This window comes from Athene noctua, chromosome 5, assembly GCF_965140245.1.
Source record: "Athene noctua chromosome 5, bAthNoc1.hap1.1, whole genome shotgun sequence".
Classification (NCBI taxonomy): domain Eukaryota; kingdom Metazoa; phylum Chordata; class Aves; order Strigiformes; family Strigidae; genus Athene; species Athene noctua.
Window position 1 is genome coordinate 21,419,001 of NC_134041.1, and position 23,438 is coordinate 21,442,438.

Genomic DNA, 23,438 nt, shown 5'->3' on the forward strand with positions numbered 1-23,438 from the left:
CAAACTTCTGCTTGCTACAAAACCCCCTGTGCCATTGTATGACCAGTGGGTCTGCACAGCCACAGCCACAGCAGCTCTCAGCCAATTCTAATTCTTTCCCAAATTATTTCATCCTGCTTTTGCAAGGGGGTTTATTCAGTGATGTAGCACAGGTCCCTGCTTATGCAGTGTGCTTTCTGTTCCCATGGAAGCAGTGAAACCACAAGCATTGCCTGTGTCCAGCACTTACCAAAGCCTGGGAATAAAGGCAGACTTTGCTGCAGAGGGAAGAGAGCATCTGGATAAAGAGATGATGACCTGCAGTCACGTTTTATACAGTGCAGCTTTGCCAACACACTAGACTGCCAACACACTAGACTGTGCTGGAAAATAATTTCAAATCATGTTTCTAGTAACTGTGGCAGCTGATGTCTCCCTGACAAGTGCAAAGAAAGGTGCTTTCTTCACCTAAAGAAGCTCCACTGAAAGCTCATACTTCTTTAGGAGAGGGCAAGGTTTTGTGTCAAGCTGAGCTCCTAAAAACAAGCCTGGAATCACCAGAGGCACCCACTGATGGCCAAGTTGTCTTTTTATTGAAGGAAGATGAGTTGGAAAAGGCCTGTACTCCAGATCTATGAATTTTATCTTTTAATAGTTCCCCAAGTTCTTCACATTTTTCTATGAACTCAATTGGTTTTGCTGCAGCAAAGCATAAACAAACAGTTTTATGCTTTATGCTAACGTGTTTCCATGACACTTGCCCATTACAGAGATTGCTTGAAGGTGGGGGAAAAAGCTGCCAGCGTTAGTGCAGATCCTGTACACATAATTGTCCTGCACATAGGTAATAGGCATGCATCACCACACTTCCTTCTAAGACTATCCTGAATGAAATGGAGAGGAGGTGTTTTCTAATTTTTTTACCACCAACACATTTTCTTTTAGGAGATCATATAGATGAGATAGTTGTTGTGGTGGGTTGACCCTTGCTGGGCACCAGGCGCCCACCAGAGCTGCACTATCAGTCCCCCTCCTCTGGGGGAGGATAACATAACAGGGAAGAGAAAACATAACAGAAGGCTCATGGGTGGAGCTAAGGCCAAGATGATCTCTCAGTAAATACCATAATGGGCAGAACAGACTTGACTTGAGGAAATTAGGTTAATTCATTACTAATCAAATCACAGTAGGATAATGAGAAATGAAACCAAATCTTAGAAATACCTTCCCCCCCACCTCTTCCTTCTTCCAAGGTTTAAAGTCACTTCTGATTTTCTCTACCTCCTCTCCCCGAGCAACACAGGGGTATGGGGAATGGAGGCTGCTTCAGTTCATCACACATTGTCTCTTCCGCTCCTTCATCCTCAGGGGGAGGACCCCTCACACTCTTCCCCTGCTCCAGTGTGGGGTCGCTCCCACAGGAGACAGTCCTCCATTAACTTCTCCAACGTGGGTCCTTCCCACAGGCTGCAGTTCTTCACAAACTGCTGCAGCATGGGTCCCTTCCACAGGGTGCAGTCCTTCAGGAACAGACTGCTCCAGCGTGAGTCCCCCACAGGGTCACAAGTCCTGCCAGTGAACCTGCTCCAGCATGGGCTTCTCACAGGGTCCCAGCCTCCTTCAGGCACAGCCACCTGCTCTGGCGTGGGCTCCTCCACGGGCTGCAGGTGGAGATCTGCTCCACTGTTAACCATCATGGGCCGCAGGGGCACAACCTGCCTCACCATGGGCTGCACCACCGGCTGCAGGGGAATCTCTGCTCTGGCACTTGTAGCACCTCCTCCCCCTCCTTCTGCACTGACCTTGGTGACTGCAGAGTGGTTTCTCTCACACGTTCTCACTCCTCTCTTTGGCTGCAATTGTTGTGCAGCAACTTTTTCCCCTTCTTAAATATGTTATCCCAGAGGCGCTACCACTGGGTATCTTGGAGCTGGCTGGCATAGGCTTTGTCAGACGTAGGGGAAGCTTCTGTCAGCTTCTCACAGAAGCCACCCCTGCAGCCTCCCCCGCTACCAAAACCTTGCCACACAAACCCAATACACTCATTTACACAAAAGACGTTTCACACTCTTCTATCAAAATTGAGGGAATTTAATAAGGATATAAATGTACGTTACACCCATGTGAAGGCTGCTTATGCTTCTAGAGCAATCCAATGAGATTTTATGTAAATGGGAATCAATCCCCTAATTTCTTATAACTAACCATCAAAAGAGCTGAATGCGACAGCACTGGGGGGACCTGTGTGCTTCCAGGTTTTAATATATAGATGAATCCCTTAGTCCAAAAGCAGTATCATTAAACTCAGCAAGGAAGGACACACAGGAACCTAAATCTCAGTCTTGAGAAGTAGAGAAGAAATATTCTTACTCCATTATGTTAGTTCAGGACATAAGGTCCAGATAACTGCAGCCCTCCCTGGATACTGCAAGAGGCAGAGAGATAAAGAGCCTCTGCACAAAGTCCATCAGGTGCTCCCTTGGAGGCTCGGGCAGGTAAGGCAGAAGCAAGGAATGCATTGGAGGCAGCACAGCAAGGGTGAAATGATGAAGTGGCACCTCAGCTGCACTTTGGTTACTCACTCTTGAGAAAGTGGTTGCTACAGCTGAGTCGCAACAGAGAACAAGTGAAAGCCCAGAGAGAATGGTGCGAGACGTGCACTAGCCATGTCCCTACTGCAAGGCAGACCTGCCACTTTCAGGGACCCAGGCATCAATGATCCTTTTTCTCCTCTATTTGACTGATAAAGGGCAGAAGTTCTTGCCAAGGTCTGTCAATGACAAAAAAGTAATTGCTTCACTTCAGCTAAATTGTATGTAACCCCTCTGCTAACTGCTTCTATCAGTACATACACAAAATAGTGCAAAACCCCCCAGGGAATTAGCACAATTCTTCCTGGCCTTACAGCAGTCACACAGCTTGCATTGCATCTTTCCCACCAGACATTATTTATAGTGAAAATTTGTAGAATAGGGACTGGTTACTACCCTGTGTTTTACAGGACCTAACTATCACAGCTGCACTCTTAATTGGCCTCTAGGCAGTACAATAATAAAATATAATTAATAGTAGGGGTTTTGCCAGCTTCTGAAGTTACAGCACGATTTGAGTTTCTCAGTTCATTTTACCAGTGAAGCACCCTAACCCCCCTGCTCTTCCAGAATGAAGCAGTCGTGTGTGAAATGGAGGCAGACAAAGCACTCGAGTCATTTTAATGGTGTGTACTAATGATTTTCAAGCGAGATTCATGATTTCAGAACAAGCGAGGTTAATACAGTAAATGAAACCCTAAGTGGCCACCGCTCATTAACCACTCTCCCCAATAATAGCTACATATTGGGCAGTAGCAAAGTCTTGCTACAGCTCCTCAACACTTGCAGCAAGGCTAACAAAAAGGGACTTTTTTCACTTAAAGATTTGGCCACCCATGGGTAGAAACCACTACCAGACACGCCCATGCTGCCCAGTATCATTTCCTGGAATTTGATGCTGATAGTCAGGCACAAACTTCCTCTGCTCACAGATCTGCTACTCCCAGAAACCCTCCTGGCCACCTCTGATGCTTGGAGCCCCCTGGTTTCGCTTTCATAGGGGTACCCCTGAGCCAGCAGAAACCCTGGACATCTTTCCTAACACGATTAGGACAAGGCTATGTTGGTATGGCAACACTTGCAACCTGATGCAGCTCTGAAAAGCCTTTTTCAGTGATTTGTAGTCAGACTACAGATTTGCCTTGCACACCTGCCTGCAGGCAGGGGATGTGTTTTCGCTTTTACCTTCTTATGAAATTTTTTTGCTTGTCTGCTCAGTGCAGAGCATGGATTGGGCCATCCTCTGTGGGTAAATGAAAGGAGAACAGCTAGAAAAGGGGCTGGTGAGAATCCTTACCTTCACTGCCACAGCACACTGGCTGCAGCAGCCAAAACACTAGTGAACATCTGAATAAGAACAGCAGGTTATTTCCCATGCTCCCCCCCCCCCCCCAAAAAAAAAGGAGGGACAGGAAATAAACAATGACTGCCTGAGTCACACTTCTCTCCTTGAACATTAAAGCTAAACACCGCAATACAAGAATAAACTTACAAGACAGCCTTTGCAGACATTATTAATTTGCTACAAAAGAACGAAAATGCTATTCCGTACAGAGAGCGCCCGCGGGCCTTGTTCAGGGTACCTCTCATGGACATCAAGAGGAGCTCGCCTGAGAAAAGCCTGCAAACTTTGATCCATAAATAGAATCCCAAAATAACACATCTCGCCGTGGAAACTATTATTTAGGTTAATTCTGTTCTCTTTAAGGTGGTAGCAGGAGCTGCACCAGATACTGCAGAGATCAGAGAAATGCCATGCCTCGGCACCGCGCACGGGGTGGAGGAGCTCGGCTTTGCTCGGCCCCAGTCGCCCCGCTGCCCCGGAGCGGGGCCGAGCCTGGGCTGAGCTGCCATTAGCAACTCCACCTCAACAGGCGCACACCTGCAAGAGCATCCCGCACGGGCGTGCTATTCCCAGGGCCATTTCGCTGCTCCGTTTCGCAGCGATTCCCCGGCGACACGATAAGAGCCCCGGGCTGCCCACGGCGCGGCCCGCCCGCCCTGCCTCCCGCCCGCGGGGGCCCGCCCCGGCGGCTCCGGGCCGTACGCGCGCGTTGGCAATTGGGCGGCTGCCGCCGGAGCCCCGCTCGGTCTGGGCGCGCCGCGCCGGGGCCTCCGCTGCCTCCCCGGCCGCTCTGGCGCTCCGCGGAGCGCTGGCGCGAAGGAGTTAAGGCGGCCGGGACCCCGCCGCCCGCAGCCTCCTGACGTCAGCCCCGCGCACGGCGCAGGGGCCGCGCTGGCGGGCGGCGCGGGGCTCGGCGCGGCGGCGGCGGGCGGAGGAGACCCGCGGCGGGCGGCTGGCAGCGGCCGGGGGAGCGCGGGGCCGCCGCCCGCAGCCGCCGCCGGCATGTCCGCCAAGGAGCGGCAGAAGGGCGCGGTGACCAAGGACAGCGTCACCCTCCTGCCCTGCTTCTACTTCGTGGAGGTGAGTGGCCGCCCCCGCCGCGCGGGCCCCGCGGGAGCGGCGGCGGGCGCGGGCAGCGGCGCGGCTGGGCGCCTCGCCTCGCCGCCGGGAACGCCGCCTTCCCCGCGGACACGGACCTCGCCTCGGCACCGGTTCCGCACCGTCGGATGCAAAATCCCTCCGTGGTGCGTTGCCTTACCGAAATCGGCACCGGAGCCGCCACGAGGAGCAGGCATAAATTAACCGCTTCTTCGCGGGCGTTTCGAGGGGGAATTCTTTCTAAGAGTTACTCAGAAAATGAAAGGCTTGCTCAGCTAAATTGCGCTCTCTGTGTGCACAGGAACCGCTCGGAAGACATGTTTCGGGAAGGGCTGGCTTCTAGGCAAACGCCGCTCGCATTGCTTTGGTAGAATAAAAATCCCCTTCGTAAGAGAATGCTTAAGAAAACAGAAACGTTCTCAAAATGCTCATCAGTGCTGTGTTTTTACCGTCCCCGGGATTATGTGCTTCCTCTAAGAGGGCTAAAGATGTCTCTTAAAAATGGAACGAGGTTCTCGGCACCTCTTAAAGAGGAAAACCTGCTATGGCTGCTCAGCCGGTAGCAGGTGGAGTTGCAGAGGCACTAGCTGCCTGGTGTGTCACTTGGAGGCATTCAGCCCCCCTGGAAAGTACAGTCACTTACTTGCTTCTGTAAGACCATGAGTAGACATTAAGCTTAAGGAAATCGGTGTGAGGTGAATCTATTTAATGGCACAGCGGTAAGAGGGAAGTAAAAATGTTTTATGGATTGAGCAAAGTGTTTCAGGTGACCCTGCTCAGAGGGAGGTGACTGAAGCACCATGTAACTTAGCTCAGAGAGAGAGTGTGAAAAGAACGTGAAGACCTTAATGGTAAAATATGGTGTAGGTTAACTGTAACTGGTACACTAAATAAAAGCATAAAAATATATACAATACTTTACACAATATTAAAATATAAACACTGGGTGAAATACGAAGCAAAAATTATTTTCTTTCAGGTGCACTTGAAGGGCTTTGGAGGTTCTCTAGAAGGTAGAAGGGGTCAGGTTGAGAAGAGATTTTAGGTAACAGTGGAGTGTATCTGTCCCCTGTGCTCCCTAAGCACCTGGACATGGTCAGGAGCTAACCCAAAGTAAGCTGCACCAACTGGGAAGGTTTGCAGAGGCTGGTTATATGGAGGCATCAGACATTGATGTAATTAGGCCTGCTCAAGAAAAGCCCTTTGATGGAAGGCGCTTGCTGTGCCATATGTCTTACATTAGCTTTGCATAGAAGGGAGGGGTCAAGCTTAGAGAAGCCCCTAAAAATGTAGGGGTTCCCTCACTCTCTGTGCTGACTTTGTTGCTTTGGGAACCCAGACGGGAAGGGAAATGCTGGACCTCAGCTTGGGCGTAACTCTAATGCAGGAGATCCTGCAAGACACAACAGAACTGTGCTGTTTGGTGGGCTGTGCTGTGGCCTGCAGCAAGATGGGACAAAATACAGAGCAGCAACACAAAACGTGTCTGATGCTCAGAAGAGTGGCCTTATATAACATTAATTGCATACGTGTAGTTCCCCTAGGAGCTCCCTGTAGCTGTTACAGGGAATAAGGCGAATTTTATGAGCAGCGAAGAACTTAAGACTGGGCCCTGTGTACACTTCCCACATGAAGCAGGTGAGTTCTCTGCTTTGGAGACCTTCAGCAAGTCATTTACAGCTAGATCTAAAGGAGATGGAGAGCTCAACACTCAGCTTCTCTGAGAGGGAGTCAGAGTCCTTGCTTAACAGAGTGGTCTCCTAATGAACTGTTAGGACTTCTGTGGTGTTCAGTCACAGGTGCAGATCTAGAGGCTGCATGAGCCCTTCTTCCCCAGGAGTGAGTTCTAATTACTGAACTGCAGGCCCCTCTTGAACTGGGGAATATGTAGGTATTCAGTACAAGTAAAAGCAACATCAAGAGAAAAAAACTAAATGAAATACACCCGAGCCTCAACGTTGATTAGGAAATTCTGTGGTGAGTTATCAGCCCTCTCCCGTTACACAGTAGGAGGATTTGAAACCGTTTCCCACATTTTAGCTGAGTATTCAAATTGCTTGAGTGAAAGGGTGACAATTCATATGATATTTGGAAAGAAACACTTAGCTTGTGTTACTTGTGTACACCCACCCTGCATTTACCCACGTGCGCCCTAATTCTAGTCAGACTAATGAGAATGCCTTTCTAGAGATTTGTAGCACAGGCAGATGCCAGCACTTCAACAGCATCAGAAAAAGGACATGATGGCTTAGATTCTTTTGTTATGATTGGCTCAAGAACCAAAGACTCAGTTATACCTTATAAAGAGGGATTTAATCAGAGATAATTTAATTGCAATGAGAAGTTTGCAAGTGCAAGGGATAGAGGAGTCAGCCAGTGTGGTTGACTGCCATTACTATGTAGTATGGATTTCCTGTGTAAGCACGAGGTAAGTTCCTAATGTGACCCAACAGCAGCCAACTACTTAAAAACAAAGCTTACCCAACTTAATTAAGGCTCTCTGAATTTTAAAGCTTTTACTTTCATGAATGGTGGTTGAATGATGATGGGAAACAGGCTTTCCCCCCTCTCTCTTCTGATTGCTGATTCTTTTATGGGTTTTTTCTTCTGCCACTCATTCACTTCCATTTTCTCCCTATCCCTTTCATACCAGACAGCCCCTACCCACCCTGAATTACAGTAAAAAAAAAAAAAAAATCATATTAAGTTTTCACCTTCAAACAAGAAAATTAGGGTTTGCCGTCATCCACTTTGCATCAAGACCTAGGAAGTCTAGCCCAAAGGAAAAGGAGATTGTTTAGAAAATACATTACAAAAAAGTGCTGGTTTTTTACCTCAAACACTAGACAAAAGGAAAGACATAGAAGAAATGGTGTTGGATCAAGGAGGAAGTCAAAATTCCAAAGCAGTAGGAAAGGCATGTGTTTGCATTAAACAAATATTATACAGTTAAAGAGGGAAAAATATCTGTAATAACTAATATAATTCAGGCACACAGAACAAGTAAAGATGGATTCTCTGCTTCAGAAGGACCTTAGCTTTAGACATAGTAGCAAACAAATATAGATTTGACACTGTTTTCTGATATTAAGATCCTTAAGAATGTGTAATGAATGAGACTAACTACTGTAAACAAATGTGTTTGGTGGCAGCAACTTTCAGGGTTGGATGAAATATGATTACGTAGAATGTAACTTCAAAAGAAATACTCTGGGACTGATATTGTTTTCAGTCTAATTTAAGAATAATTCCAACTAGCAGATTTTACCAACAACAGAGTTAAAGCATAAAACCAATATGCCTCACAAGATCATTGATATCACTAGAGCTATTCTTCATTTACACAGGAAAAGCGAAAGGAGAATTGGGCTAGAGCTTTGGAAAACATAGAAATGAAAAGGAAATAAAATGAAGAGAGGAACCTTCTGAAAAATGTGGATGGGTCATTCTCTAAAAATGTCAGATGCAGACAAATGAGCATTATGAAATAAATGTTAACACATTGTCAATTGCATATTTTTCAAGTTTCATGATTCATAAAATAACTTGGTGATTTATCCTATGTATCATAAGGATGTTTTAGAAGTTATTTTAAAACACTGGTAATACTTCTGCTTAGCAGAGCCTCTGATCAGCACACTCCTGAGAGCTGAGTAGTTTTAGATTGCCTTGTGCATCACGCTCACCTGAAGTACATGGTAATCAGCACTGCCAGACAGTTTGGCCTGTTTTATTCTAATGATGCTTGTGGCATTTTAGGGTTCTGTAGACTGTATGGGTTATCTGAGCTTCATGTGCATAGCTGAGAAAGACAAAACTTGCTATGAAAAGTCTAGTGAGAATTTATTGCCTCTGGGAGATATGGAAAGTGAGTATACCTGGAGTAAGTTTTGCTTTTTGTTAACTTTCTTTTCTGCATATTCAGAGTATATCACAAGTATATTCACTTACAGAAGAAATATGGGTGTCTCGCATTTTAATATGAATCTGGAAAACTTCCAGGGTTATGTAGTTTCTGTTTGTGGCAGAATGGTCAGACTTAAGAGGTAGGACAGCTGCACATTTCTTCTTAGTGAAGGAAAAGACTGTCTTCACCCATGCTATCCCACTTCAAAAACTCCTGGTTTAAATTCTGGTTTCACAGAATTCACTATGAATTTTGCCTTTCATTTCAGTGTCACTATTGCTTCATCCAGCGCCCCAAATGTGGGAATGCAAAAGGCCAAGGTGTTGTCAATCTGAGTGATTTGATGCACTTACTCTTCAGCTAAACTGTGGTCCTGTGGCACAGCCTTCATCTGTTGGTTGCTTAACTTCCATGGACTAAAATCTGAGACATTTCAGACAATGTCCCTTGTACAGTTATTTCCCTTATTGTCTTCTAGACATTGTGTATGATGCATGCATACTGATACACGTAGCTTCTTTTTCTACATTTTCCAGAGCACAGCCAGGAGTTAATCACACCAGGATTGTTTGGAAACACTTTTCAGTACTGGAAGACCACTTATTTTTCTTGTTCCCCAAAGGAGCTGGAATTCCTACCAGCAGAAAGCACAAAGATTTGTTATAACTGTAGGGCTGCAAAACACAGGGGGTCATCAGCTTGCATTGAAATAAGTGCATGTAGAGAATGTTCACTGTGTCTCAGCACCTCATATGCTTTATTTCTGTTTGTTTCTAACATACACTGACAGAGCTAAGCTTGAAATGTCCAGTGTTTGTACACATCACTCGGTAGCTCAGTGCCACTTCTCAGTCACGTCTAGAAGTTTTTTTCAGCTATTCAGCCATGCATGACCCACCACATTTAAATTATGCACTTTGTCACTTGCAAGTCCTGTATAGGTGTGACTGCAAGAGACACAAGAAGTCAAGGGAGTGCAGTGATTAGAGTAAGAGTAGAGGGAGAGTAGGCTATAGGGCTGAATCTTTCTTCTTAAGAACAAGAAGTGTGGATCTAGGGTAAGAGTTAAACTAAACTGCTGTGTCTTGGAGGCACAGTGTAGTCACATTCCTCTCTAGATTTTCTCTTACGCTTAAATTAGCTTTAGGGGGGAGAAAAAAACCAACAGAAAACCCAACTGTAGAAGATAAAACTATCCCCATATTGTGGAAGTAGCATAATACTTTCCAAATACATTGCTTTTTCACTCAAGAGTCAACCGTGTGTGAGGGGAGGGGAAGGAGGAGAAATACATTTAAGTCTGCTCAGTGAGCTGACCTTGTCATGTGGCTCACTTAGAGAGGATAGATGTCAGATTTGTTTATAACAGTGCATTAGAGACCAGCATCCTCAAAATATTAAGGGGCTATCTGAAACGTGAGGAGGCTGCTATGCATTCAAAATAGCTATACTGGCCAAGTCATCAACATTATATCCTCCACATCACTTCTGTGCTTATAGAAGAGCCGTACAGCCTGCACACTACCAGCTTTTAGCAGAAGATGAGCAGAAAGGCTAACAAAAGGGGAGGTGTCGGGCCTATGCCAAGGCTGTCCTGGGAGAAGAATTGTAAATGTCACGTTAGATCTCCCTCTGTGTTTGGCTACTTGCTTGGCAAGCATAAAGTTTGAGTAGTTCATGGTGGAAGAAGGCCCTGCTTCGTTATCAGCCCTGCACCATCCTCCTGACCTAATAACCTCAGTGGTAAAAGCAGGCCTAAATATGTTAGAAATTAAAGGAGATTCACTTTTCTGTTCTTCCAAAAATTTATATCCCTCTGTGGTTTTTTTCTATAATTGTTAGAAATGTGTTAGTCTGCAGCCAAAACGAATAAAGAACAGCCTGTTGTGGAACCTTACATACACAGGAGCTGAGCTGTTACAAACACTGTATCTTGACTGATGATCTTGTCACTTAAAAATTCAGTTTGTAGGAAGAAGTTCAGAAGTGGCAAAACAGCATAGGAGTAAGGCACGGGAGGAGGGCTGGTACCCACAGAATTATTTTTGTGTGTGTGTATGGAAACCAGTGTGTTTGAGAGAGTAGAATAAATTGTATTGTGTAGGGATGAGCAGCTTTCTCCCCTAGAGATAGAGTTTTTGAAGAAACTTTTAGCTGAAGTTTGGTAACACTCTAAACCAAAAATAACCTTTTTTTGAGCTGTTGGTGTTCTTGATTTCCCATAACCTTGCAACAGGAGCATAAAAGAAGTTTCATAATCAACAGTATGTGAGATATCCTAAATCTCATTGTTTGTAGTTATTAATTGATTATACCTAATCACTGATTTAATTAATAATCATATTTAAATGTAATAATAATTAATACAATCATTTATGTTTGAAGTCACACTGAAAAGAAATGTATTAATGATATTTTTTGTGTTGTAAAATTTCTGCATTAGGATTTGCTTTCTATTTAAGCACAGATACTTACTTAAATAGAAATATTTTTAAATTATTTTTAGATTATATCTGCCTGAGAATATTTTTGTTAAACAATTCTTATTTTGTTGCTTTCTCCCTGGGTAACTGCTGCTTCCCATATATTTATCAAATAAAAGAAATAAGCAACTTTTAGGATTAATGCATTCAGCATGACTCTGAGATTTCTGAAATAAATAGAAATTTTATCACTGATGTATCAGCTCTATTTTTGGTCTTACACATAGTGAGAGGTTTTCTATTAAGATTTGGCAAAAGATCAGGAGGTTTGAGGAGTTGCACAAAGATATCTGTTGTATTTCTAAAGCTAGACTCTAATTAGCAGTCACCAAACAATTAAATTAAACTCTAAAATCAATGCTGGAAATAAAGATAACTTAATTTTCCAAAATGGTAATGATAATGGATTTCAATGACACCTGGGATTTGAAATTAAACTGAGAGTTGAAATTAAATCCAGTAGTGTTAAATAGAGAAGAAGACTGACCATCGTATCATGTCTCTGCATTAGTTTCCACAAAATTTAGACAATGGTGAGGTACAAATCTTTTAGAGAAAAGAACAGTTCCTTACAGCTTTGGACAAGATGAAATCAGGATCCAAAAAAGAGACAAAAAGCAGCAGAAACTTGAGTTCAGAGAGAAAAGCAAAAAATCTTTTTTAGAGAAGCAAATCTTAGACTTCTGAAAAGCCTGAATGCCTTCTCTTATAAACCTGAGGCATTTAAGAATTCAGTTTAGAACATAAAAAAAATCTACAAACCTGACTTTTTAGGTCAAGCAAGTCCCTTGCGTTACAGCCATCCTGTGCTTAGTACTATCTCTCAAAAGTCCTCATGACAGCCCAGTTTGCAATGCATTTGAGCTTGTGCTTGGTCTTAATCCCAGCCCTGCACAACAGTCTCACTAAGGGTGAAGGAACAGCACTGGTGCAGCAGGAGCCATGGATTCTCAAAACCAAGAGAAAATGGCAGAATTGGGGCCAATACCATTTCTTCTTCCTATTTCTGGAAGGTATTCAATCCTAGTTATGATCTCAGCATTCACTCCTGTCAGGATAAGAGAGACCTGCCCTCCTTCCATTCTCTCCTCCTGTCTTTTGTGAATCTCACAGCAAAATACAACAGGACAACAGCCAGGGTGGTTGAGAGCTGCAATCACTGTTACTTGGCTAAGAATAGGAATACCTTGTCTCCTCAACCCACCACAGCCCTCTTTTTTGTCTCATCCATCTGCTATACCTTGTCATTTAGACCATCAGTTCTTTGGCACAAGGACTGACATTTATTATACATTTTAATAGAATCTTCGACAATGCCACAGCCTTGCAGTGCAAACACAATATAATTATTAAACAGAGCATACTTCTACCAAGTACTCGGCTGGTATTTTTTCCATGAGGAGAAACTGATGGCATTCATTAGGTATCTCTTTGAGGCAATCCTGTTTATTTACTTGATTGCTTACAGAGATTCTGTGATTCCTGGAAAACAGGAGAAACACCAGGAGACAGCTTCCATGCTCAGGAACTCCTTGCTTGCTGTGGAAGGGTTGCAGAACAACCTAAGGATCTAAGAATTTCATGGCCATCCAAGTCTAGAAATTATTTACAAAATATAAAAGATCCAAATAGTGTATCAGGCATCCCTTAACCCATTTTGACAGGTGGGCTAGTTATGCTGGTTTTATTCTACATCTGGCTAATCATGTCTTGACTTCCTCTGAAAGCTACATACATACTGTTTCTCTCTTTTCTGTCTATCTTTCTTACAGGCAGGTAAAACTAATCAATTCCACAGCCAGCATCCAGTCTTGAGGAAAATCACTCAAGTCATTCCAGCCAGCACACTGAGCAGTGACTTCAGTATTCAACTATAATTACAAGAGAGTCATTTCATTTTTTCCCTCTACTTTGTCTGACTGAAATACAGCCCAGGCCAATCACTTTTGTAAGCCACATTTAAAGAGTGTCTGCTGGTAGCCATCAACAGAGCCCAATACACCACCACCACCGGATCTGGATACGAGTTCACGATAAGAGATAAAACCTGTAGTGTATTTCAGCAAAACAAAGAGAGGTCACATAACTGCAACCTACAAAACAGGTTCACACATTTGAGTATGTGAAACTACGTGGTTGCACTCTCACAAAGCCCATGGATTTTAAGATGGTATTCTCCTGAAGATAAATATGGACTCTGCTTAGTTAAGTGCTGGCAAATACATGACTTAGATGTCTAACTTTGAGTGTACAGTTTTAGAGAAAGAGAATTTATAGAAGCTACTGATTCCCAGAGAGTTTTTAATTATGTATGTATGTAGTTGCATATTCTTTCAAGGTAAGAGAGAGATGGGGGGTGAGAGTGCTTATTTGTTTCCTTTTATTTTGGTTTGACCCTCACTGTCTCCATGGTGTCATTTAAGAAACCGTCAATATCTGGTTGCTACTGACTTGCCTGTAACACTTGCAGAGAGAATGTTGGGTTTAGTGAAGCTTTGATTATTTGGAAACTCTCCCAAGGGGAGGGAGCACCTTGAATTAGAAATTTAGAGTTCTGCAGAGACTCTGTGGAATAGTGAAGTTAAAGGTCCTACATTTTAACTCAAGAGCAAGCAGTTCAGTGTTTCCTTCAGAACAACAGGCTCTGTGCCTGGTGGAAGGCCGGAGACAGAAGTCAGTGCCCCAGATGCTGAGCTATCCAAAGGACAACCTTGTGCTACTTAAGGTTCTATCCACTCCAGTAAGATCTTCCTACTAATGCTTGACCTTCCACTGCCCCATCTGCCAGACCTCTGCTGTCATGCCAGACCTGCATTCCTGCATTACAGAGGGTGTAATGTGGAGGAGTTACAAGTGTAGGGTAAGAGGTGGGGAATATGCTGATACTGGAGACCTCAAGGCTATGAACAGCTCACCCAGTGGTCAGACAAAGAAATGCAGAACTGCAGCTGGCAAAACTGATTTTAGGGGTAACAGTATGAAGGACAAGCATCCAACATGTGTAAACCATGCCACATATAGTAAATCGAGATGTAATGTAAAAAGACAGACCAAAAGAGAAAGAGCAAGGTGTAAAAGTGCATCAGCAAATGAAAGTGAACCCAAGTGGTTCTTAGAGTGAGGAAGAATCAACATCAACTCTTCCTGACAAAGGATTTGGGATTTGCTATACTAGAGTCAGAAATAGCTTATTTTATACAGAATAACTACTTGTCACTACTAGATATAGATACAAAAATCACAAAGAGTTATACCCTACAAAGATATGGGAAAGTAAAACAGATTAGGCATAGCCTAATTTCTAAGGTCATTGGAAAAACTTCTGTTACAATTAAGCCAAATAAAAACAAAGCTCCAGGCAGGAAGACAAGTACAGTCAAAGCATGTTTGACAAGTCCCAGTCCTGGGTCCTTGCAAACTCAGTGCAATATTTGTGGCTTGTTAGTAGCCATGACAATACTGTCTTTAGTGGCTTAGCTTTACAGGTTCCTCTTTTCATGCATTTGAAGTCATGGAAAACTAATCACAGGGAAGTTTAACAGAAGGATTTCTATCTCCCTGGAGCTGGCCCAGGAAGTTTGGGCCTGGTGAAGGGTTTTGGGCAGGACCAGCATGGCTTCCGTGTGTAGGCTATATCATATGACCAGTAACAAATTGTGCTGGCACTGTGGGTCCTGGATAGTCTTAATCCTCACAAGTAGACCAGGAGCACCCCAAAACAGCCCAAGGAGCAATCACAGAATGTCCCACAGAAGAGTGATGGGCAGCCTAAAGAATTATTATCTCCTACCTCTGAACTCCTCTCACAGCCATCTCTTCTTTCAGCTCTCTGCAATATGGGATACGTGTCTTGTGGTTCTTGGCCAGAAGGAGGATTTGTTACATATCCTATCAGTTCAGAGTAGTTACTGTGCTGCCAAATGCTTTCAGTTTGTGCTGCACTGTGTAACATACAGGACCTTTTATTTTTCTCCTTACAAGATCTCTAGGTATTTACATCCTTGTTGAGCTCTTGGGAATAGAGATCATGTTTTCTTATTCCTGGACAATCCCTAGCTCAATACAGCAAAATCTTTTTCAATATTAATAGCATTAATTTTAATTAATAGCAAAGTCCTGTGATTTATTAAAGGCTCTTAACTTACAGTTTAAGAAAATAACAGGAGGAAAAGGAAAAAAAATATTTAAAAAACAAACAAACAAAAGAAACAACCACAAAAAAAACCCCAAATCAAACCTTTTCAGCAGCTGTGCTGGTTATGGTCCTGACTATAAGACTCTTAAGCCAAACAGAGTTTGACCACTTGGATCAAACTCTACATTTACAGGTCTAAATTACAAGCTAAACAGGGATGTTTCTCCGTTAGCCAACCAAGGAAGTAAGAGTATAAAGACATTACTCAAGATACGTGAACTGAGGTTGGGGGTTTTATTATTCTAATTAGGAACAGGAAAATTCCTATTCCATTTTGTAATTAAAACAATACACATTCTACCATCTAATTATATTTGACATTTTCAAGGTGTTAGGAGCTGGTCTATAATTACAGAACTACTGCTGCCTTAAGCAGAACACTCCATAAATATTCATATATTAAATAGCCAGTTATACTGTTTAGAAGATTATAGAAACATTTGCTTTTCTTAAGAAATGTTAGACTTTCAGAAGACATATTTTCTATTTGTATTTTTTAAAAGATGGGAAGAAAAATGTCCTGTGGCATCTGACATACTGTATATGGCAAATTGACTATAAACCTATTCATTAGTATTGTAAGCAGTTACATTGGAAACTCATTTAAAATTATTTCTTTTCTTTTAGCAAAATGGGTAATTACAGTCAGAAATAATATGGGAGTCCTGTAGTGAAGTCATAAGACAGTAAAATGCAATTCTTACAATTCTTTCATTTTGTAATTAACAATAAAATTATAGCATTTATCCACATCTTTTCTTTTAGTGTCTCATAATAAAATATCACTTCATATATGGCCTATTTTTGATAGTTCAGTGTTGCCATTTAAAACAGTTGCCTGCCTAAGAATACCATAATCAAAGTAGAGGTGAACTTGTGGGTAGTGCAGAGCCTGTTGTTCGAGGAGAGGCTTTCCTTTTCTTGACATTAGAGAAATGGAAAAATACACAATGAAGATGAAACTCTTGAGTACAAGGCATTCCATCAGTGGGCCTGTTTGTTTCCATTCTAGGAAACGAACCTTTGGAGACATCTAGATAAAGGGCATAATTTCTGAAAAGAAGGGCAATAGGCACTTTGCCTATTTTGTCGGTTTAGCTTATTGGAATATGTTGTGTCCTGTTATAAGATGCTTTGCCCCATGGGACCTGGATGCTGGCTAAGTCATTAGGTATGACTTTCAAATAGTTAATAATAAAAACACTTTTTGCAAGTGTTTCAAGAGTTGAATACTGTGAAGTTGTGATACATGTGAGTTCAAATACTGTGCAGAATATTGGTGTCCCTGCACAGCAGGGCAGCATTCTGGTCAGGGGGCTCCTTATCCCACACAGCTCCACAGTCTCTGTGCAGGCAGGTGTGGAGAGAAGGGCGCCCAGTTCCACAACAATCTTAATTACTCCCAGAGTATGAAGACTTTAGGGAAGCCCTCTTTCATCCCTGCACATCTGTATAATGACTAGAAACAGTCTAGCCCGTGCTGACTACTCATGCATGCTTGAATTATAGCCCACCAGGGACTGCATCCAGCAGGAAGTGAGTAGTATTACATAATGCATCCAGCTAAAGAGATGGACTTCTTCCTGTGATGGATGGGAAGAGGGACTCAGTTTAGTTATATTGTATAGAATTATTCCATACATATGACAGATTATAGAAGTTACGTACTATCTATTCACATAATATGCATTACATATGGTTTATTTTATATGCTATACATAATACGTATGTGTAATATAGTATGTGAGTGCAAATATACATATATGTTGGGTTATACACACACACACACACAATCTGCTGAAGCAAACTTACTAGATGCCAATACACATTGCCTCCCTTTCTACACAATCACAGCCTCTATACTATGTGACATTACAATGCAATTGATTTGAACACAGCTAACCAGGCAGGCAAAATTCTTCCATTCTTCACCTTCAGATTTTGCTTAAAACACTTTGAAGATACAACTCTTCAAATCTGTCCTTCGGCACATCAGAGATAAGCTGTTCTTTTCAAACAAAAACTAAGACATTCTAAAAAATGTTTCAGTGAAATTTAGCTAGAAGTTTCCTTCTTTAACCACCCAGAATTATATTTTATGCACAAAAAGTCTGCAGTTTAAAAGCACAGTATTTGAAAATCTGAAATTGGCCAGTTAAGGCAAGAAACCATTGTCCCTCTGCCATATATAGCAAGTTTTATTTATAATTTTACCAATATACGTATTTATCCAATTTTACCTCTGCTTATTTATTCCATTGTAGAGTGGGATGAATGACACTGATTTTAATCAATCCATTTTTGTAAATGTGTGCTGAACATTGCAAGAATATAATGTAAATATGCCTGAAATTGTGTTAGGATAATCCCCATTTCTCATAGTGCGAAGTGCTTGATGTAAAAGAGGAGAGTTTTTTTCTCAAGAGATGTGAAACAGCCTGTCCTGATTCTAGCTGGGATAGAGTTAATTTTCTGCCTAGTAGCTGGTACAGTGCTGTGTTTTTGATTTAGTATGGGAATAATGTGATAACACACTGATGTTTTAGTTGTTGCTAAGTAGCGCTTATTCTAAGTCAGGGATTTTTCAGTTTCCCATCCTCTGCCAGTGAGCAGGAGCACAAAAAACTGGGAGGGAGCTGACCCAAACTAGCCAAAGGCATATTCCATACCATAGGACGCCATGCTCTTTATATAAACTGGGGGAAACTGGCCAGGGGAGTATGATCACTGCTTGGGGACTGGCTGGGCATTGGTCAGCAGATGGTGAGCAATTGCATTGTCATCACTTGGCTTTCTTGGCTTTCGTTTCTCTATTTTTGTTATTCTCCTTGTCATTACTACTACAATTATTATAGTATTATAATATTTTATTTCAATTATCGAACCATTCTTATCTCAACCCATGGGTTTTTAAATTATTGAACCATTCTTATCTCAACCCATGGGTTTTACTTTTTTTTCCTTCCTACTGGGAGGGGGAGGAGTGAGCGAGTGGCTGTGTGGTGCTTAGTTGCCGGTTGGGGTTAAACCATGACACAGCCTGATGAGATTTTAATGATGTTATCTGTGTAAGTGATGAATCCATTTAGTAGTTGCAAACTTTTACTTTTCAGCTGCAGCTAATAGTGAGGAAAAGTTAATGTGATAGCTGTCCTAAAAAGATGAAAAGGAAGCAGATAGGCAGTTCACATCATATTATCCATAGGTACTTTCATTGCAGTAGAGACACAGGGAAGCAGTCATTGCATCTCTGTGGAGGAGTAGGAAGTTGTTCTAATGTTGCCTTGTTCAGGCAGGACTCTGGGAAATAACAAACAAAAAATATTTCTAAGCATTTAAGAGGATACAGAGAATAATCAAATGCTGCTGGTCACTCCTGAATGCCCCAATGCCCACCCTGGGGGCAGGACTGCCCTCTCTGTTCATTTATAAACCAACGGCCTCAGAATGCCTTTTTGCTGTTTCTTCTCTTGAACTACCTCCTTCCACAGAGGCTTACTGGTTGAATCTGTGCTTTCAGGAGCTGGTGGCAAGCTGAAGTGAATTTACCCCCAGAGGTGCCAGCTTCACTCCTAATAAATTACTGGAAGTAATTGCGAAGGTTAAAATCACTAAATAGCTACAGGATAAAAGAATTGTGAACCATAGTCATCATGGTTCTAAACAGACTGAGTCTTGCCAAAGTTAATTGCTCTTTTGATAGAATTAAAAAATGAATGTGTGAAGGCAGAACACCAGATTATCCTGTATTTGGATTCTAGTGAAGCACTGGATACTGTTTTTCATTAACTGTTACTTTGAAACTTAATGAAAACTGGCTTTGATACATGACAGGCTTGCTAAAGGACCAAAACCGTGATGATGAACAGCAGAATGCTTGAGGCCTCACATGGGAGACTGCAGTCCTGGTACTTTTTTTTAAATAAAAAAATAATCTAAGTTTGTCAGTTAATGATTCATAGATGAAAAGGCTAAATTATGTGGCCTGAAGATTGGACTGGGTATTTTGACTAGTTTGGTAGACAACAGGGTTGTTTGATATCAACTGAATAGTATCATCTCTAGAGAATTAATTATTTAAAGATGGTAAAATGGATATGACAAGGAGCAGTGAGATGTAAATAGCAAGCATCATGCAGATTTATTAACAGGCTATGTTGTCTTTGCAAAAGCGTTGCTATTACATTTCCCAACAGTAATTTGTTGCTTTCTTCTCTTCTAGTTGCCCATACTGGCATCTTCTGTTGTTAGCCTCTATTTTCTTGAACTTACTGATGTCTTCAAGCCAGTTCATTCTGGATTTAACTGCTATGACAAGAGTTTGAGTATGCCATACATTGAACCTACACAAGAGTCTGTCCCCTTCTTGATGTTGCTTAGTCTGGTTTTTGCTGGACCATCAATTACGGTAAGTTTGAGGTGCCACTGTCACTTATTAAAGATTCTGAATAGAGTTTCAGTTGGCATAAAGAAAATAGCTGCTTTGGTTTCAGTTAGTCTGCAGAGTGTCATCCAGGCTAATTACCTTAGGATTTTAAATTCATCCTTTGTTCTGTAACAGAAGGAGACACACCCCTTAAAACATTCCTTGCAGCACTTCATCTACTTGCACTATCCTGATTGTGGGCATTAACGTTAAGAAACAGCATCTATAGTTGGGTAAGAATAGCTTGAGTCATTCTGTAATCCTGTACAAATGTTTGAACTTTTACAGATGGGACATCTCCATACTCTGAGATACGCCAAAAATTCAAGATTTGTGGGAAATGGAAGCCTTTCATTTACAGCCCCAAACATGCCACTTTTGTTAGAACTAGCTTTATTCAGTGAAGGTATATCAACCATGTCAGTGAAATCAATTACACTTTCCCAAATGGCACTGGGACTCCTCTAAATTGCAAGTTAGTCATTAAGAACAGTCAAAAGGAAGCTGGTTTAATCTTTAACCTAAAGGGAGGAGATGATTTCAGCAGAAGTGTTCTGTCAGAATATGAGCAGCTGAGTCACTATTTTACAGAAAAAAAAAACGTAAATTGTCTGGTATAGGTCAGTATTGTCCTTGCTGCAATTGCTGTGTCAAATTAAAAAGAAATCTAGACTTTTACCATACTAGGGGGACTTAATTGTATCTGATTTTAGGCAGCTCAGATATGAGGCTCATTCTCACACCACTCCTGTTTGGCAAATGGGGAGTGAAATTCACCTTGAGTGGGTGATTCCATGCACCTAAAAAGCTGAATCAACCTTCTGAAAGGGTCTCTTCTCTCCCCTGACAGCAATGACTGCCATCTCGGCTAGGCACTTCTCTAAGGCCAGCTGCAAATATATTTCTGCTGCCAGCTACTCTGAATTCCCTTAAATTCAACCAGTTCATTCCTTTTATAACACTAGCCAATTTGCAATTACAAAATCTATAAAATGTGATGCCCATATAGAAATCAAGTGCTGTTGTCTCTTTGCTTTCCAGGATGTTTTTTGTTTGTCTTTTTTTAATCTGAACTCTTCTTACTGTGTTTGATTTTGGTTGCTTTAGAAACCATTTTTGAAGGATTTTGCACAACCATCAGGCTAAAAATTATACTCATTTAGGAAGTGAAAACTAAGACTCTCAGTGTTCCTGGTACAGATGCTTGCAGCAAACACCAAATACTGCGATAGAACCAAAACTTGGTGGTATTGCAGTTTAGCTGGGTTTCTTAAGTTTAGATAGTGTTTCTGGTAACAGCAAAGTAGACTTACCTGAGATAACTGTGGAAGGAATCTATCTAGGCTCACTTGGGCCACAGTAGAGGGGTAAAAGCCAATTGTTACTTCAGAGAGTTTAAGTCAGGCCTAGATAATATCAAGCACCTTCAACTGAGATGAAAGATGCCCATGTCATTATGGAGGGTTTATTAAGGGCTTTAATTACAGCTAAATTATTTCAGCATTGCATGAAATCATGCAGTAGAAAATGTTATTCTTGATTGAATCATTCTCCTACCAGCAGTACAGACAACTAACCAAAGCCAAACTTGAGCATGTCTATCCAGTAAAGAAAGCAAATCCTGAGGCTTCAAATTACAACTGCTTAAAAGCTGCAAGCCTTAGGGAGGTGTAGTTAATTTGTATTCCTGTGAGCATGAATGTGATGCTTGTGTTAGAGAATGGGTTCTGATAGTGTGAAATACACCACCTCCTTTAACAAAAGGCACTGAAGATGGTGTAGAGCATCAGCTCTCTATTATTCAATACCACTTTGGAAGTAAAAAACTAGGGGTTTTTGTCCAATTCTCCCCTTTTTCATTGGAAAAATAGATCATTGGAGCTCAATGCAAAAAAAATTTACAATTGTGCCACTGTCATCTTTTAGAGTTTAGCATTTTATAATTTAGTTTTCAGAACATTTCAATGAATTACACTTTATAAAACCTGTAAAATATAGAAAAGAAAGCATGAACTATGTGAGGAATTGAGGATCTCCAGTAACATGCTAGCCTCTGTCTGCAGATCATGTACTTGCTGCAGTATGAGGCAGAAGGTCATCAAGACAAAATACAGGTGGATTAAGCCACATTTTAAATATTTCCAAAGAATGTAAATAAGAAAAAAATAGGGGGGGGGGGGGGGAAAGGGGGGGGGGGGCAAGAAAGTAAAATTCTAGTCTCAATCCCTTCTTTAAGCCATATATAAATATTAGACTAGGACTTAATTTTTTTTCTGTATTATGTTTGTTGATATACTCAGTTTTTCTCAAGACTGGAGAATGTATTAAATCTATTCACTTTATAGTCATTTTTTTTACAACAAATCTAGCATTTTGTAATTTATTTTCCCAAGCAGTTATTACACAAGGATCTGTGTGGATCTGGGGCTTTATGGTTGTTTTTTTTTTCCTTTGGGTTTTTTTGCTCATTATTAGTGAGCAGCAACTGCTCTTAACCCAGTCTGTTCTGTAGCCTTGAAGTACTACAGAAAATTATTACCTGTATGATTGACATATGTCTTATAGCTTGTGCCATATACGAAATTTTCTGTATGTATTTATAAACCACAGGAGACTTCAGTGTGGAACAACTGGACTTCTATGAAATTACCAACATGGATACTTTATGTCTGGAATATAGATATACCTGAATTGCAATATGACTTCCATTTGCTCCAAAGAACTCTGAATCTTATCCTCTGACATATTTTCTCTCTAGTTATTAATTCAAAAATGTTAGTACCAGTTATTTAATCATATCAGTGTAGGTTCAAACCCTTGTCAGCTACTGACTAAAAACCTACTTAATGGTAACAGTGTGCTCTCTAACAGAGATGACCAGGAAATTAGATCACATTAATTTGGGAAATCAATTCACAAGTAGAGAATTCACTGCTGGCAGTTTTGGTCCTACTGCCTCTTCTACTGTGGGAGTTTGTTTCCTTGGAAATACCAGCCTCTGAATTTTCCTTGACATAGGCCTTGCTGTTTCCCAATTTTCTCCTCTATCACACAAGTAAATCTATCTCTCTGGTGTTTTTCCCTGTGCCAGACATTTCCTAGAGCTTGGATAAAAACTATTAGCGTTTCTCTGTTTTTCAAGTTTGAAATAGTACTGATTTCTCCAGAAGTTTCAGCTGTAAATTGATCAAATGGAGACAGATAATACTGACCACAGTTCTCTTCTAATTAAAATTCCTTACCACTGACTTTTCCATGTAATGAGACAACCTTCACTACTTCAGTATTTCTGGCAAAGGAAGGAAATTTCCATTTATAAAACCTTTAGCTAAAAAAGAGCAGGCTAAGCTTGTCCATTACATCTCCCTTCTCCTAGGGTGAGGGGTCTTAGCATGCACAATCTTGACTGGTAAT

General features: G+C 41.7%; 1 protein-coding gene across 2 annotated transcripts in view; it reads left to right on the top strand.

Moving 5' to 3' along the window:
• Positions 1-4,839: 4,839 nt before the first annotated feature.
• The window catches only part of PLPPR4 (phospholipid phosphatase related 4), a 34,326-nt gene continuing 15,727 nt past the window's right edge, over positions 4,840-23,438 (top strand). For both annotated transcript variants that reach the window (XM_074906633.1, XM_074906635.1), the window contains exons 1-2: positions 4,840-4,995; positions 19,821-20,006. In XM_074906633.1, coding sequence (XP_074762734.1) covers positions 4,918-4,995; positions 19,821-20,006 — 264 coding nt within the window. In that variant the 5' untranslated portion in view covers positions 4,840-4,917. The remainder of the gene's footprint in view (positions 4,996-19,820; positions 20,007-23,438) is intronic.